General features: G+C 52.5%; 1 protein-coding gene across 1 annotated transcript; it reads right to left on the reverse strand.

The window, feature by feature from the left end:
- Positions 1-7408: 7408 nt before the first annotated feature.
- On the reverse strand, positions 7409-15100 carry LHX3 (LIM homeobox 3). Its single transcript, XM_064170960.1, has 6 exons — positions 14527-15100; positions 11580-11751; positions 11004-11206; positions 10649-10800; positions 10375-10546; positions 7409-8652 (listed from the first exon to the last, which is right to left on the reverse strand). The coding sequence occupies exons 1-6, from the start codon at positions 14594-14596 to the stop codon at positions 8234-8236; spliced, it is 1188 nt and encodes a 395-aa protein (XP_064027030.1). The 5' UTR covers positions 14597-15100; the 3' UTR covers positions 7409-8233.
- Between the last annotated feature and the right edge of the window lie 2433 nt (positions 15101-17533).

The following is a 17533-nucleotide window of genomic DNA, read 5'->3' on the forward strand; positions in this document are numbered from 1 at the left end:
CATTTGTCCCTTCCCTCCCTCATGCAATCAGTATTTTTAAAGGACCTTGTCCTGGAGATGACTGAAATGCCAGCAACTTCTGCAGAAATCAGGGACTTCTGGGGGCAGAGCACCTGACCAAGCTGGGTTTCATTTACAAAGCCTATTGTTCAGCCAGTTCACCCCTGCCCAGCACCTCCAATGTTGATTTATTTCCTCTGCCCTTCCAACAAGCTTCAAAACATATTTTTTTTCCCCTACAAACATCATTCATTCAACATCTCTGTGACCTGCCTCAGGACATTGGCTCCCCATAAGCCTCAGCACACAGCTCCCAGCATGGGCAGTGTGCAGCCAATGCACCCTCACATGCCCTGAGCTGCTCCTTACAGAAGGATGTGGAGGGGCTGGAGTGTATCTAGAGAAGGGCAGCAAAGCTGGTGAAGGGTCTGGAGAACAGGTCTGGTGAGGAGCAGCTGAGGGAATTGGAGTTGTTCAGTCTGAAGAAAAGGAGGATGAGAGGAGACCTTCTTCTCTCTATAGCTCCATGAAAGGAGGTTGAAGCCGAATGGGACTCAGTCAGTCCAACTAAGGAACGAGTGATAGGACACTCAAGTTGCACCAGGGGAGGTTTCGTTTGGATGTTAGGAAGAATTTATGTACTGAAAGGATTCTCAAGCACTGGAACAGGCTGCCCAGAGCAGTGGAGGAGTCCCTGTCCCTGGAGGGATTGATGTGGTGCTGAGGGACATGGTTTAGTGGTGACCTGGCAGTGTAGATGTAGTGCTTAGGGAAATGGTTTAGTCAAGGACTTGTCAGCGTTAGGTTAATGATTGGACTCAATGACCTTAAAGGTCTTTTCCAGTCTAGGCCATTCTGTGATTCTGTGCCTCTCCTCTGACCAGTGGCCATCCCTGCAGCACAAGGCCACTTGGATTTGCACTCAGAGCCACAGGTCAGTCCCCACAAGCCACGCTCAACTGGCCCCACGCTGGCTGGCTCCCAGCCAGAGGGGGACTGCCAGCTCCTGTCCATCCCTGGCCACGCTGTTTTTCCTCCCACATGGCTCTTTGCTCAGCCTAACAAGTCAGCATCTGATGAAGTCTCTGCCGTTTGGGTCCCTCAGGGATTAGAATCTGCCTGCAGCAGGTCCCAGCTATTCTCTGCAGCCCAGCATGTTGTTGCTTCATTAAACGCCAAATTGTTACATTAATTCTAACTGCCCTGTAGAGATGTAGCTGTCAGCAATGATTTACTTACCTCCAGCTGACTCAGAGACTCTTTACAGGCTCCTGTGTAGGAGATGGAAGGGGCCAGTGCTCGGGAGTGGGACACAGGTTGAATGCCCAGCCAGATCCTGGCAGCAAGTGGCTCTGCCCTCCCCAGGGAGACAGAGATGCTCTTCAAATCATGGTGGAAAAATAACCAGGGGGCTAAAAACACTTTTAAAAGGTTTTTGTCTGCACTGGGGGCTGCTGCTGACCAAAGCTGCCTGTGAAAATGCAGCTTCCATGCTGGAATAAAAACCTAATTAAAACAAATTTGCTGTTTGCTTTTGTTTGTTTGCTTGTTTTTTTCTCTGCACATTTTACCAGCTTGGTTTTCTTGTCAGGCTTTAACAAAGTCATTTGCTGCTTTCAGGTGTTGTTTCAGTGTGTTACACAGGCCTCTGCTTTCTTGCCTTGTTCCCACACATCTTGGTGCAAGCAGGGAGAGGTGAGGTTGGATGTGCAGAGTGATGAGAACCCCTTTGCTCACATGCTCTGACCTACCTGGGAGAAGCCATCAGAGGAGATCCCAAGGATGATACAGTCCCAGCCACCCATGGGCAAGGATTTTCACCTGGGCAACATCCCCAACGGGGCACTAACATTCCCAAAGGAGGCATTAAAGTCTCTAAAGGGGCACTGAGGTCCCCGAGCCCTGCACCCTGGAGTAGCAGCTTGTCCTCATGCCAGCCCTAGAACCCCAGCTGCACACAGCCTCCCTTTCACCACCTCATTCCCTTGGATAAACCCCTGTTGCCTCAGCTCCGTTTGGCTCAGCCTGTAGTAGCTCCTGCAGCTGCCGGGGGAGCAGTGTGAGCAGAGCTGGGTGATTTAGTTGCCTTCCCAGTACGTGGCCTCGCTGCTCCCAGCCGGGTTCACAGGCGTTGGGTTTCTGCCCGCTGCGAGCTCCGGCGGCCGCGGCGCTAAAGAGGTCCCCTGGCAGCGCTGGCACCCTGCAGGGACTGCAGCTGATCCCCGACGGCGAGGTGCGGTCTGCCCCTCCTAGCATCAGGGCTTTGCTTGCACTGACTTCACGCAGGAAAACAGACTTGGCGGTGGAGAGGGTGGGGGAAGAAATGATCCCCGCAGTTTGATACAAAATACGACGACCTCCTACATCTCGGGGGATGCAAGTTTTATCACAGCTGCTTCCAGAAGATGCATATCTGGTTGCAAAAATATTCCTACATTGGCTTTTCCCTCACTGAGAGCACAAAATTGCCTTGCATCCCGTGCCGTGCTCCCACTCAGATCGGCAAGGCTGAGCCAAACAAAAGCCCCTCTTCCTAATTCTGCTTGGCTTTTACAAGCTGGCACTCGGGTGGAGAGTGTCAGGTTTATTTGCTTCTTGCAAATTGGTTTTTCCTTATTCTATTTTTTTAACAGGAAACAAGCATTTATATTAATGGAATGCCTGAGCCTCAGCCCTGAAAGGAGAGGCTGAAATGCGATCCCTGAATTTTCGATCAGGACGTTCGGCAGCTCACAGCGTTCAGACCGGCACAAGCAACTGCAACTTTCAGCTCCTTCTGCTCTTCAGAGCCAAGCACAAAAGCAGGAGGTGGAATTTGCATTTCTGCCTTTCTTAAATTCAGGAATCTGCTGGGAATTCCTGGAGTGAAAGGAACAACAGCCAGTTATGTGCTGGGAGGGAAAAATAGCTATAAAATGCGTGTTCTGTTACTACAGTTTCTAGGCAGTGGTTTATAACAGCAGTGCTGCCCTAAAATCATCCTAAATCTCAACACAAGGGGCAACTTCTTTGCTATAAGGGTCATAGAGCACTGGCACAGGCTCCCCAGAGAGGTTGTGGAGTCTCCTTCCCCGGAGCCTTTTAAGGCATTCCTCTGTGATCTGTGCTAGACTGTGTGGTCCTGCTCTGGCAGGGAGGTTGGACTCGAAGATCTCCTTGGGTCCCTTCCAACCCTGTGAAAATCAACAGTGCTTGTGTCTTTCTCCCCTTCTTTGCTGGATTCATATTGCATTCTGTCCTATTATGCTTTACAGTCTCTTTTAGTCTTGAGTAAGTTCTTGAGTTGCCAAAATTGTCAGTTACAAAAGGGGAAAAAAGGTGTTGGTGTCAAAAAGATGGATTTGGGGGGTGGGGGGTGATATTTTGGATCACAGGGCAAGAGAGCAGAAAACACAGAACTCTTGGAAACACCAACTCTTGCTTTCTGTTTGGGTGAAGGTCTGTAATCTGCTTTTTAAAACCCCACCACTCCCTAATTTCTTGCTGTGTTCCATTAGCCTTGTGATGTGCCCATGAGCTAGCAGCAACAATTATCTCTTTGTTACTCTGCTCTAGAGAAGGACGTAAAAGCAGCCCCAGATTCTCACTGCTGAGCCCATCTTGGGACTCAGATTTGAGAGCTCAGACCTGAGTGAGGCAGATTTCTGCCTTGGCTGCAGGAGATGTGATGTTACCCCTCAGAAATGCCCTCAGGAGCAGAGACACAAGCAAATTTACTTGGGTCCAAACTGGCTTTGTGTTCTTACACCAGAAGCTCCATGGTGTCGTGCACTGGGGTTTATCCCTACCCTGCTGTAGCTCTTGGATAGGGTCTGCTGAGAAAAAAAGAGTGAGTTTCTCTCTTGAGTGAATATTGGAGCACTAGGACATCATGCATGTCCCTGGTTTGCTTTGGCCAGGCATCTGCTAACTCACTGAGAGCAGAAACTGGGCACATTTCTTCTCCCCAGGTGTGTAACAGGAGGGGAAAACTGCAGTGGTGCTCACACAGTGCTGGTAGTTAACAAAGACTTTGCAAATATCAATCTTTCTGCAAACTTTCTCAATCTGGAGTCACAACAGGGCCTCGCCCTCGCTGAGAACAGGGCCAGAGAGCAGTGACTCTGCTGAGCACACCTCCTTCCCTGCAGCTGCTAAACAGTGGGGAGGACTTCGGTGAGGGTCTAGGGACAGGGATCTGTCACCCTGTTCAGCAGTGGCGATGTGTCCTTTAGAAAAGGTAAAGAATAAAAGCATGGATACCCCAGGTGGCCCCACCTGGCATCTGCTGAGGCCCTGGGACACGATGCTGTGGTGATGCCAGCCTCCTGGGGCATCACTCTTCCCAGTAAAACATAGGACAGTTTGGACCAGAGCATCCCCCACAGGACTAAGGCCAGAGGTGGCTGCACTCTGAGCCTTAGATTCACAGAGTCTCACAGACACTTGAAACATGGACAAACCCAGAACAAATATTCTCTGACTTGCCAGGGAGCGAGAGGCTCAAAGCCCACATGCTTCAAAAAGTGTCTCCATGGGATTCTTAAATCAGAGGCTTCAGCAAAGTGCTTCACCCTACTCTGAGAAGTGCAACCAGAGGCAGCTGTACACAAAGAGATGCATGTGCACACCTCACATGGGCTGCAAGTGTTCAGCAAGATAATTCCCTCAGGGTTTTTATCTTTTATCTCCAATTTCTCCTTGAAATATCCCAATATCAGACTCCTAATGTTTCATTTGCTCAGCTTTATGTTCACAGAGAGCCAGCATCAGCCTCTACCATTTTCACCTGCTTTATCAGCACAAATTTTTCTTTGCATATCTCTACCTTTGCAATAAGTGCTGAAAATTAAGCACACCCTCATCAAAAACAGCTTGGCCACGATAGAAACTTCTGCACGTGCAGAGCAATGCTGCTTGGATCTTCCAAGCATCACCAATGTCCAAACCTGCATGGTTTGGATGCTGGCAAAACTCTTATTTTCCTGTTGTTTCACTCCAAGACTGTTGTTTGGTTTCCTTTCACTCCAAACCTGTTATTTTTGTTTTTCTTTCACTCCAAACCATTTCCTTCTCTTTCACTCCAAACGATTGTTTTCCTTTCACTCCAGACCTGTTATTTGTTTGTTTTCCTTTCACTCCAAACCATTTCCTTTTCTTTCACTCCAAAATGTTGTCTTCCTTTCACTCCAAACCTGTTATTTGTTTTCTTTCACTCCAAACCTGTTATTTGTTTTCTTTCACTCCAAACTGTTGTTTTCCTTTCACTCCAAACCATTTCCTTTTATTTCACTCCAAACCTGTTATTTGTTTTCTTTCACTCCAAGCTGTTGTTTTTCTCTCACTCCAAACCATTTCCTTTCCTTTCACTCCCGACTGTTATTTGCTTTCCTTTAACTCCAAACCTGTTATTCGTTTACTTTCACTACAAACTGTTCTTTTCTTTCACTCCAAACGATTGTTTTCCTTTCCCTCCAAACCTGTTCTTTGTTTATTTTCCTTTCACTCCAAACCATTTCCTTTCCTTTCACTCCAAACCTGTTATTTGCTTGTTTTCCTTTCACTCCAAACCTCTTATTTGTTTTCCTTTCCCTCCAAACTGTTTTTATCTTTCACTCCAAAACTGTTATTTGTGTTTCTCTCACTCCAAACCGTTGTTTTCCTTTTACTCCAAACCATTTACTTTCCTTTCACTCCAGACCTGTTATTTGTTTTCTTTCACTCCAAACTGTTGTTTTTCTTTCACTGCAAACCATTTCCTTTTCTTTCACTCCAAAATGTTGTTTGTCTTCCTTTCACTCCAAACTTGTTATTTGTTTTCTTTCACTCCAAACCATTTACTTTTCTTTCACTCCAAACCTGTTATTTGTTTTCCTTTCACTCCAAACCTGCTATTTGTTTTTCTCTCACTCCAAAATATTGCTTTTCTCACTCCAAACCTGTTATTTGTTTTCCTTCACTCCAAACCATTTATTTCTCTTTCACTCCAAAGCTGTTACTTGTTTTCTTTCACTCCAAACCTGTTATTTGCTTCTCTTTCACTCCAAACCTGTCATTTGTTTCTCTTTCACTCCAAAATGTTGTTTTTCTTTCACTCCAAAACTGTTGCCTTTCTTTCACTCCAAACCGTTTCTTTTTCTTTCACTATAAGCTGTTATTTGTTTTCCTTTCACTCCAAACCTGTTATTTGGTTTTCTTTCACTCCCAAACTGCTACATTCAATCCAAACCTGACATTTTTTTCTTTTGTTCTCATCCCAATCTATAATTTCTTGTTTATTTCAGCTTACCAAAACATTTTACCCCAGTGGCTTTGCTCCTGTATTCCAAAAGGGAAGAGTTCATTTCAGCACTTTGTCGAATCATGGCATTGAGTTTTGAGAGCTTTTAGTTTCAGGTAGTGCATTGACCTCTGAACGATGTGAATTTAGCAGAAGACTACTGAAAGTTTAACTGACAAATTTATTTGTAATCTTGAAGTGTTTGATCATCAGAGAGAAAGCAAGACTATAAATAAAAGACACTGGACATCCACATCAGCTACAGTCAATTCAGTTTGCTGGGGTTTTTACAGAGAACAATATACACATTGTCTTGCCTTTCCTCACAGCCCGCTCCCACTACACCTGCAGAAACACACAAATGCCTGGAACCAGAGAAGTGTCCCCAGGAAAAATCCTCCTCACCCCCACACCCTCCCAGCAGAGCTGGAGAACAGCTTGGGCTAACCCAGCTCAACACCCTCCTGCTGATAGACCCCTTCCCCCCCAAGAAGGGATTTGGCAACGAGACATCAGGGTGATTTTGGAGAGGCTTTGCAGCAAAAGTGTTGCAAAGGAAGTTGAAAGGAAAGCATCAGATTCACAACCCAGAGCCACAAGAAAGGAAAATCACCGCTTGACCTCGTGTAATTGTTTGGTAATAAGTACATCTAGCCACGGTTGAATACTCGTGTGGAAGAACAAAACTAAGCCATCTACAAACTAAAGAGAGGAGAAGCAGAGTTAACATGTGATTATCATTGTACAAAGGAAAAAGGGCTGCTGGAGAAATGGTTGGCATAACAAAGAGCATCTCCTTTTAGAAAAGTTAATGTAAATCCCAAATGAACCAAAGGTGTCCCAAGTAATAAACCAAACATGTCCCCAGATGAGCCAAAGATGTCCCAAAGAAACCAAACATGTCCCAAATAATAAACCAAACATGTCCCCAGATGAACCAAAGATGTCCCAAATAATAAACCAAACATATCCCCAGATGAACCAAAGGTGTTCCAAATAAACCAAAGGTGTCCCAAATAAACCAAATATATCCCAAACAATAAACCAAAGATGTCCCAAACAATAAACCAAATATGTCCCCGAATGAACCAAAGGTGTCCAAAATAGTAAACCAAAGGTGTCCCAAATTAACCAATGCATCTTAAATAAACCAAATGTGTCCCCAAATGAATCAACTGTGTCCCAGATAAACCAAACATATCCCAAATGAACCAAACATGTCCCAAACAAACCAAACATGTCCCAAATAAACCAAATGTGTCCGCAGTAATAAACCAAACATGTCCCAAACGAACTAAACATGTCCCAAATAAAATAAGTGTCCTAAATAATAAACCAAATGTGTCCCAAATGAACCAAATGTGTCCCAAATAAACCAAACATGTCCCAAATGAACCAAACATGTCCCAAATGAACCAAACATGTCCCAAATAAAATAAGTGTCCCCAGTAATAAACCAAACGTGTCCCAAATGACCCAAACCTACCCAGTCGGTGCGCTTGACAAAAAGTCTGCTGGAAGAACAGAGGAGTTTTCTACCATGGATTTCTGAAGTGAGTCACTATTCACATTTCTCCTATAGAAATATAGACATTGTCACATCTTGCACTGTGGATGAGGGCTTTTATTACTGCTTTAAAAAAGGTTTCGGTGTGGATGGGTGATGAAGCAAGTCCTTGCTTTGGAGAGTGCACTGACAACAGAAAGCAAAACACCTCCTATCAAATCTGTAAAGCACAAGTCTTGGTGTTTAGTAAAGACACAAGAAACAGTTTGGTTTGGAGGCTCTGTACACTGAATCACTGCTGCACGACTGCCTTTGCTCACCATCCTCTGCAGGCTGCTCCCTCAGCGTTGTCGTGCTCTCCTGCCGGCTCAGTGCTCACCATTTGTCCCTCCTTTAGTTCCAAGAGTAGGTGGTGTGTAACAGCACCGAGTCCTTTCCCTTCCCACTGCATGGTGGTGGATCCTTTATCAAAACTGAGCGTGGTCAACTTCATCCAGCCAAGAGGCTGGGCTGGCTGGGAAATCTGGGTATCCCCCGCTGCTGCCAGTGGAGAGGTCAGAGCTGGGTCCATTCCCAGCCAGGACCCTCATGGACTGGGGTACCCCTTGTCCACTTTGTCCCATGATGCCCAAGCCATTGTCTGGGTAAACCAAGCTGGAGATTAAAGGCTGGTGGCCTGGCAGTGCTTGCAAGGAAGCTGGTGATTGGGGTATCCCATAGGGGCTGTTAGATCGCAGGTCATGGTACTGGTCCTGAGCTGGGATCCCACTGTGATCCAGAGCAAAGCTCCCGTTGGTCCCAGCCTGTCTTCCCAGAGCAGGAGATGCTTCGTTGAGATTGCTGTAAATCCCATTGGAATGGCTCATCTCAGACATAGAGGGCTCATCTGAAAGGGAAATGGACTGGTTTTACTGGAGGAGCAATGCTCATGGCTGGCAGCACCAGTATGAGAACTCCTGTTAGCTCTGGTATAAAGAGAGTAGATTGCTGGGAGCTGAGCAGCCACACACTTGCCACTTCCCTATTGTTCCCATCCTTGTTGATGGATCTTCACGGAAGGCCACGGGATTATGATTTTTTTTTCTGCCTACAAGCATCTAACACACTTTGGCACTAAAAAATACACATATTAAAACTGCAAAACTGTGATATAAACCCACTCCTTTAAAGGGGAATATCAGTTCAATGTCTTCGTGCCTTTCACCTGCATTCCTGCTTGGCTTTGAGGCTTGTCTTGAATTTAGGTATTATTTTTCAGGAGCTACCTGAGCGCTCCCTGATGAGAGAGGAACTGTTCATTGCTCAAAACAGAATTGAATAGAACTCAAAAGAGGTTAAATCCCAGCAGCATTTCTCTGCTGGGGATCAGGCTAACGAAATGTGTTTGTGCCACTGCAGAACACTTCTGGGAAAATGAGCAATACTTTTTAAGTTACCAGCAAAACATCCTTTGCAGTTGTTAGAAGCTTTGTGGGCAGCAAGAGCTGCTCCTTTGCCTGGACTACAAACCTGTCTGTGGCATCCACCTATCGATAATTGTTGCACGTTTTTCAGCAGTTATTTATAGGGTATTCGTATTTAATGATGCCGATGCATGGTGTGTCTGAAGGGGCTTGAAAAGCAAACGGATTTTAGGCACACAGGAGAAGAGCTGAGGTGCAGAGCTGTGTGTGCATCATGCATGTGTGCCTGTGTAAATATCTGCAAAGTTTTGCTTTTCAGCTTCTCTCCTGTGTTCCTAAAAACCACTCACCTACCTTTGGGCACGGACTAGATAATGCTGCAGAGATCACTCGGTCCTAGGGCAGCTCTGGCTGGAGCTGGGGTCATGCAAAACGTGTCCCCATACAGGCATCAATGTCTCTATCCAGCACAGAGCCAGATCCTGCATCTCCTGCAGCAGGTGCCCTGAGTCTGGAAAGTGTGGGGTAAGGCTACACAGGGTAAGAGATAGACTAGGGATGTCCCTGGGTTTGTCAACAGAAACTTAGCTCCAAAACCGGGACACACACACAAGCCACCAACGCAGAAACCTCCTAACGCTCAGCGATCTTCCTTCTACAGCAGAGACGCGACAGCTCCCACCAAACTGGGAGCAGAAGCCTAATGAGTAACTACACAAAGAAAATTACCCTGAAATAGGATTTAAAACAAAACAAACAAGCAAACAAAACCCCCTAAATTCTACACATTTTTCCAACGGACACGTTCAGTGTCTCTGCATTTTGCATTTCCAAGAGTCCCTCGTGAAGGCTGTTCATGAGCAGCGGCTCCAACACCTGCCGCGGCTGTCAGTGGAGCCCTCCATGCTCTCTCGGCACTGTTTTGGACCCTACCTGCCACCCCTGCGAGCAACAGCGGAGTTTCCCCTCAAGCTGTCCCTCGCTGCTGCCGCTCCCGTCCCCACCTGGCGCCGCAGCCCTGCCGGGACCGGGCAGCCGGGGCCGCACCGCGGTAAACGCCGCGGCTCTGCGCCTCTCCCGTCCTGAGCACTTGCGTTCACTCGCTATATCAGGGCTGAACAGCTACGAACGTAGCACAGGGCAGCAGCTCTGCAGGGACGGCATAGCCCTCGGCAAAGCCCCGATTCGGGGCTCTGGGGACCGACCTGTGAAGGACACCTCGGCGTCGCTGTCGGGCCCCTCCTCCTGGATGCTGTCCTTGTCGGACTTGGAGGTCCCTCGGGATCGCTTCATATTCCTGAAGTACTGACCCCACCGCTGCCTCCCCGCGTCCTTCTTCAGCCTTTTCTCCTTGGCCCTGCGGTTCTGGAACCAGACCTGCAAGCAGGACAGGCCGGAGAGTTCCCTCTCTGTCGGGCCAGCTCCTTCTCTGCCGCCCTCCGCCCCGGGCACACCCCTTGACGGCTGCCCCCGTCTCACCTGCACCACTCGCATGTCCAGCCCAGTCTCGGATGAAAGCTGCTCCCGGACGTGCCGCGCTGGTTTGGGCGAGTTGTTGTAAGCGTTTTTGAGGGTTTCCAGCTGCTTGGCCGTAATAGTGGTGCGGGGCCTCTTGGCCGTCGACTCCGCCTCTGCCGACACGGTGCAAGTTAGTGGTGAAGTTATCACGGAGCTTCCTCGGGACCCTTTCGTCCTCCCTCCAGCCAACCCGCGACGGCAGATGCTCTCTGCATCCCTCCCGCCCGCTGCACGAATGTGTCCCGGAGGGCAGGAGGGCCTTAGCTCGCCTCCCTGTTTGCCTTCGGGGACTGGGGAGGACGGGGTAAAGGGGTACCTCGCTGCTTGGCTGTCTCGTAGTCCGCCTTGCAGACGAGCCTGCTGTCCTCCATGAGGTAGAACTCGTCGCCGGTAGCCAGCTGCCGTTTGCAGACGATGCAGGCAAAGCAGTGCAGGTGGTAAACGAAGTCCTGGGCCCGCCGCACCACCTGGGTCGGGGGGATGCCCTGCTGGCAGGCGGCACACTTCGTCCCGAAGCGCCTGAAGGGAAAGAGGAGGATGAGGATGGGGGAGGACAAGCGTCGGCTCCGACACGCGGCGGGGCCTGGCGCTGTCCGCGGTTCTGAACCCGTCATGCTCTCCCCTGTCCACAGTCCTGAACCCGCTGCCTACTGCCCACGGTGCTTGTCCCCACGCGTGACACTGTGTTCAGTTTGAACCCCAAACGGACCACCGCTCCCTCCCCGCCCCTAGCCTCTTCCTGGCCTCGGCCCCTCCTCGACTTCTCCCTGCCCCCTGCTTCTCCCCATCCCGGTCACCTCTCGTCCACAGCAACCCCTCTGTTCCATCTCCGGCTGCCCGCCCCCGCCAGCTTTCTCTCCATCTGCTACCACCCTGTCCCGTCCCCACGCACTTGAAGAAGTCCTCCTTGCAATACACGCCGTCCCCACGGCTGAAGCACTTCTCGGCCAGCTGCGTCTGGCAGTCGGAGCATTTCAGGCACTTGCTGTGCCAGTGCCGGTCCAAGACCTTGAGGATGAACCTGTCCACGATGTGCTGGTTGCAGCCGGCGCACAGCGGGATGTCTGCGGGGAGGCAGCACACGTCAGTCCTCGTTAGTGCCCGTCAGCCTCCGACCCGACAGCCCCAGTGCCTTCCAAGACCGCTTCCCCCACAATCGCTTCCGCCCGACAGCGGACCCCAGGAGAGGGGGAGGTGGCCCGAAAAACGGCAAGAAAAAGACCAGTATTCGTTCAAATTCGTTGGCGTGACGCCATGTGAGCCTTCTCCCGAGCCGCGGAGAGCAGCAGCAAACTCGGGGGCCGCGCACACCGGGAGAAGCGCCTGGAGACACCGAGGAAAACGAGAAGGGAAGTGATGGGCACAGAATTCACCCCGGGGCAGCGTCGCCGGCAAAGTTGCAAGGCACTTATTCATTTCGGGCTCTTTTCCCTTTTCCTACACTTCTAAAATTCACCCGCAAATAATGGTAGGGCAGGCGGGCAGGGTGGGAGAAGAAACTGCCCGAAATTATTAGTATTAAACCAAAAACGCAGTAGGTTTGTCCCATCGCTTTGCAGATACTGACAGAGATGAGATAATGATATAGCTATAGATAAGTGTAAAAATAAAGAGATACAGCAAAGAGAGAACGAAAATGTACAGGCACGTCGAGATAAATGTATAGAGAGTCGTAGATAGGTACAGAAGTGGACAGGTAAATAAAAACGGGGGTAGAGAGGAACATAAATATATCGGAACAAATCCAGGAGAGATGTAGAGAGGGCTGTGTACATATTGGTAGACGCGGGCAGAAGAGGATCTCAGTGCAAAGACAACTGTACACAGCTGTCTGGAGATGTATAGCTGTGCGTGGGGGCAGAGGTGGAGATGATATCGTTATAGGTATTCATCGGCCAAACAAATCACCCCAATAACGGCAGCTCTAAAGGCAGCGGCCCCGGCTCCAGAGCTGCCCAGGCAGGACCGAGCTCTGACAGCGGCATCAGCCAAATAACACGGCAACAGCCCCGGTACAGCCCGACCCGCCGATCTTACGCTGCATAGCCGCTCTCAGTCAGGCTGCGGGCACTGGCGCATTTTCCGCGGAGCTGAGGGCGCAGCCTCTGCCCCTGTCCCCTCCAAAGTACTGCGCCCACGGCCTCCGCAACCTCCTGTGCCGTCGCTGCCAAGGCCAGATTCGAGTGCGGAACCGCCGCGTTCCCCCCTTCGCCAGTCCTCCTTAGCCCCTCAGAACACCCTAGCAGGTTCTCCCCTCCCCCGGCGGCTGCCACCCCCGTCACGACGGGGATTTAATTCGCTAAATCGGGTTATTTTTAGCCCAGGCCCTCCCTGCCGCTGCCAGTCTGAAGCTCCGGGCAGGGTACCGCGGTTCGCTGTATTTAATCCTATCCTCACTGCCTCTTCCCGGGCGGGCACAGAGACAGGGAGATGGTTCCGGGATACCTGGAAACCAGACCCGGGGGACTGTTGCACATGGACGGAGCCGGTGGCGGGCAGGACACCGAGCCGGGGTGAGGCGGCGCCGGCCGCGGCCCCGAGCTCGTCGTGAGCCGCAAACCGCGGGACCTGTCCCTGGTCCGGACAAAGCACAGAGGGACTCGACCCCTCGGGCGGCACGAAACCCCCACCAGCACCGGTCCCGCCGCCACCTTGCCCCTGGCCCCGGTCACATATGCGCCGCTGAGCCCCTGCAGAGCCCCGCTGAGCTCCTCTTATCCCATCCTGCTGCCTCCCCCTGCCTCGACGGAGCCCGGACGGGGATTACGGGGCCATGGACGAGCGCCACGGCCCTCGGAAAAAACAGTTTTGGCGTAATTCGTTGTTCCGGGGGCTCGTTTTCGGCGGTGTCACTTCCTCCCCGCGGTCGCAAAAGCATTTCCCGATTATCGGGTTAAACGCGCAGCTACCGCGGCTGCGATGCCCGCACCGTGAAGAGGCACAGAAAGACGAACCAAGGGCACCAGCCCAGGAGTGGGGGAGGCTGCCGGGCTACAGAGTCGGTCCCGCTCCCGGTAACGCCTCGGTCCCCACACAACGGCGGAGTTCCCGCTTCAGTTTCTCGTTGTTTCGGTTTTAAGTCGCCGTTGGCCACGGTCGATGGTGAAGAAAACCGGGACCTGTCCGCACCAGCACCGGACCCACTGCCTCGGGGACCCAGTTCTGCTATCCCCGGTGAGACTCTCAGTGTCCCAGACACCCTCGGGAGCTTGGCCCGGTTCTTCCCGCCCCGACAGAGCTGGCTTCGTTAAACGGGAGGTGGGGGGAGTAGAAAAAGAATTAACGTGAGATTTTCCAAAGCGGGGCAAAAGCCGGGGGGAGGCCGGGCGGGACGGCCCTGGGGTAGCCGCCGTCGAGGGGAAACGGGTGGGCAAAAGCTCCCCGGGTTGTCCCTGCTCTCGTTGCGCGGGGAACGGTGGGACCTCGGGTCTGGAGCTGCTCTTCCGCCTTGACAGACTGAACTCCTGCCCGGTCTGGACAGCGGGGGAAGCCGTGGACAGCTGCCTCCTTTTTCGCCATGAGCGGGCAGGAAGCCCGGGTCCAGACCCAAATGGCAGCCCTGGACCACTGGTGTGCGGAGGGCAGCGGAGCGGTCTCTGCTGTCGGGGGAACGAGGCAGGAGAGAACGAAAGAGAGTGTGGGGGGAGAGCAGGATGGGCCTGCATGGACCTCCCGGTGCCATCGGGCTTCCTGCTCTCATCTACTGCCAGACCCGACGGTGCCCCGGGGAGCGCGGAACGGGGGCGGCCGGACCGGCTTCCGACGGGGCTCCCAGAGTTGGCAGCAGCTCCTCCGCGGGGAAACGAGGAGGTTCGCGCGCTCCCTCCCCCGCTCCTCACCTGGGCTCCGTGGGAAGGGGCAGAGCTCCGCTGCCTTCTCGGAGCCGGCTCGGACCCGCTCCAGCAACATCGCGGCTTCCGAGGGCGCACCGGTGCGAGGTGCGCGGGTGGCTGCGGAGGAGTGGCGGAGCGGCACGGAGGGATGCTCAGGGAGCGGTGCGGGGACTGGCCGCGCCCGGGGCGGAGCGGGGCCGGCGCGGGGGGGCGGGCCGGGGGCGGCACCGAGCCGTCGGGCCGGGCCGCAGCTGGGCCACGGTTCACCGCGAGGCTCTTTAGCATCACAAAAGCGAAAGAGATGGGGGGCGTGGGAGGTCACAGACACGCACCGTCCCCCAGCGTCTCACCCGTGGCCGTGGACGCTTGGGCTCAAGCTGCGGCGGCCGCCCGCGGGTGCACAAACGGTTCCAGGGCCGCCGCGAAGCGCCTGACGGCTGCACTGGGTGGGGGTCGGGGGAGTCACCATCGGAAGAAGACTCCCCCCGGGCCCAGACGTCCCCTGACCTCCCCTGGGCCTGAATTTCGTTTGCGCCTGCGGAGCGGGTCTACCCTGACGCCGCCCGTAGGGAGCGGTGGGTGCTCGTTCCTCCTCGCTAATTAATTAATGAGCACGGAGAGGTAACAGGTGAGGACTCGTGTCTGACCCCGGCAATCAGAGCCATGGGGCTGGAGGAGGTTAATTGCACTAATTGAGGATGGGCGGACGCAGATGTGAGATGAGTGCATTTGCATGTGCGTGTGTGCTGCAGGGGGGAGCGCGGAGTGGCAGAACCACCAAACCATTCAGGTTGGAAAAGTCCTTTAAGATCATCGAGTCCGACCATGAGCCCTACTCTACCAAGTCCACCCCTGAGCCACATCCCCGAGCACCACATCTGCAGGGCTTCAAAACATGCTCAAGCAGCTCCCACATGCACTAACACGGGTGTGCACATGGCATGCAGGGGTGAGCACATGCTCAGCCGTGGGTGTAGCTGTGTGTGCCAGGGGGTCTGTACCAGCCTGTGCACCCACAGGGGTGTGCAGGGTCCCGTGTGTGCTCCTGTGCCAGTACTCCTACTTTTGTGCTCTGGTCCATGGGTGCTTGTGCATGTGTGGAGGTGCTGGTGTGTGAATGGCTGTGTCAGTGTGTCTGTCTGTGCATGTCAGTGTGTCTGTGCATGTCAGTGTGTCCGTGCACGTATGTGTATCTCTGTGTGCTTTCTATGTCTGTGTGTCCATGCATGTCTGTGTGTGTCTGCTCGTTGATGTGTCTGTCCGTGTATGTGTCTGTGTGTCAGTGCTTTGGCGCGTGTCTGTGCATCTGTGCGCTTTGTATGTCTGTCTCCATGCATGTCTGTGCATCTGTGTGTTTTGTGTGTCTGTACCCATCTGCACGCGTGTCTGTGTGTCCATGCATGTCTTTGCATGTCTGTGTGTCTGCTCGTTGATGTGTCTGTCTGTGTGTCTGTGTCCATGCATGTCTGTGTGTGTCTGCTTGCTGATGTGCCTGTGTCCATGCATGTCTGTGCATCTGTGTGCTTTGTATGTCTGTGTGTCCATGCATGTCTGTGTGTCCATGCTTGTCTGTGCGTCTCTGCTTGTCTGTGCATCTCTGTATGTTTTGTGTGTCTGTACCCGTCTGCACGTGTGTCTGCGTGTCCATGCATGTCTGTGTGTCTGCGTGTCCATGCATGTCTGCGTGTCCGTGCTTCTGTGCGTGAGTGCGCCGGGGCCAGCCCCGTGCGTGCGCTCAGCGCCTGCCCCGGCAGCCGGAGCTGATAATTGTGGTTGTTACTGTGAGCCTGTTAATCCTCCCCAATCCCTTTACCTCCTGCTCGCGGGGGATTACAAATTAATAAAAGCAGCTTAGGGGCGGGCGGCTCCCAGCACACATATGTTCCTGCGGGACAGCAGCGCGGGGACTTTCGCCCGCCCGCGGGGGCGGCTGGGGGGCGGCTCCAGCGCTGAGACCCCAAGGGGCCCCACCTCCTGGCACCTACATTGGCCCTGCAGTGCTATGGAGCACCCCTGGGTACCAGCCTGCTGTCTTGCTTGCTCCAGGTCCTGCATAGCATGGGGCTGCAGAGGCTGGCATCTGGGTCAGGGCTGTCCTCTTCAATGGTTCATCTGGGCAGGGGACAGGTCCCAGCCTAGGGGACAGCTCAGACCTGCACAGATGGGAAACAGTGTAGGGAGATCTTCTGAGGACCAGGATCTGAGGACTCCAGCTAAAGCAACCTAGAAATGCCAGGCTGGATGGAGCACAGCTTGGGTACGGGTAGAGCTCTGGTTGACCATCAGCAGTACCATGCTAGAGAAGTCCCCAGGTACTGCAATGAATCCTGCTGTGTACCACCAACACTGGCTGCAGTGGGACAGCTTGACCCTTTCCAGGGCCCTGAACAGCTTCAGGAGGGGGTGGGAGGCAGGTATTGCTCCCCCCCCCATGGTCTCTTAAGCTCAGTTTCGTAAGTGGATTTTTAGTGTGATCCTCTAAAGAAGCAGTTTAAGAAAGTGTGAGGTAATGACTGTTCCTCAGTGCACATGGATCAGGGCAGGGGCAGTTGTGGCTGTGCAGGATAGAGGGTGATGGCTGATGTCCCACTCAGGACCACCACGTGCTAGCTCTGTGCACCCTCATGCTTCCATTGTGGAGTGGGATTCGAGCAACCTGGTCTAATGGAAGGTGTCCCTGCCCATAGCAGGCAGGTTGGAGCTATATGATCTTCAAGAGCCCTTCCAGCCCAAACTATTCTGTGATTTCAGACCCACAGGTCACTCACACTGTGGCACCACCTCAGCAGGCTTCCACAAAAGCCTCTTGAGATGATCTCTGCATTCTTGTGTACCCTTCTGCTCAGAGCCTGCATCTGTTTAAAGCAAGGCAGCAGATTCACTTCGGGTGGTAAGGTCAGGGGGTGTCTACCCTGTCAGCGTCTACACTGCTTGGCCAAGCATTGGAATAGGTTACACAGGGAGATGGTGGAGTCACTGTCCCTGAGGGATAGGCTGAGGGAGCTGGGGCTGT

This window comes from Pogoniulus pusillus, chromosome 35 (genome assembly GCF_015220805.1).
Source record: "Pogoniulus pusillus isolate bPogPus1 chromosome 35, bPogPus1.pri, whole genome shotgun sequence".
Taxonomy (NCBI): Eukaryota; Metazoa; Chordata; class Aves; order Piciformes; family Lybiidae; genus Pogoniulus; species Pogoniulus pusillus.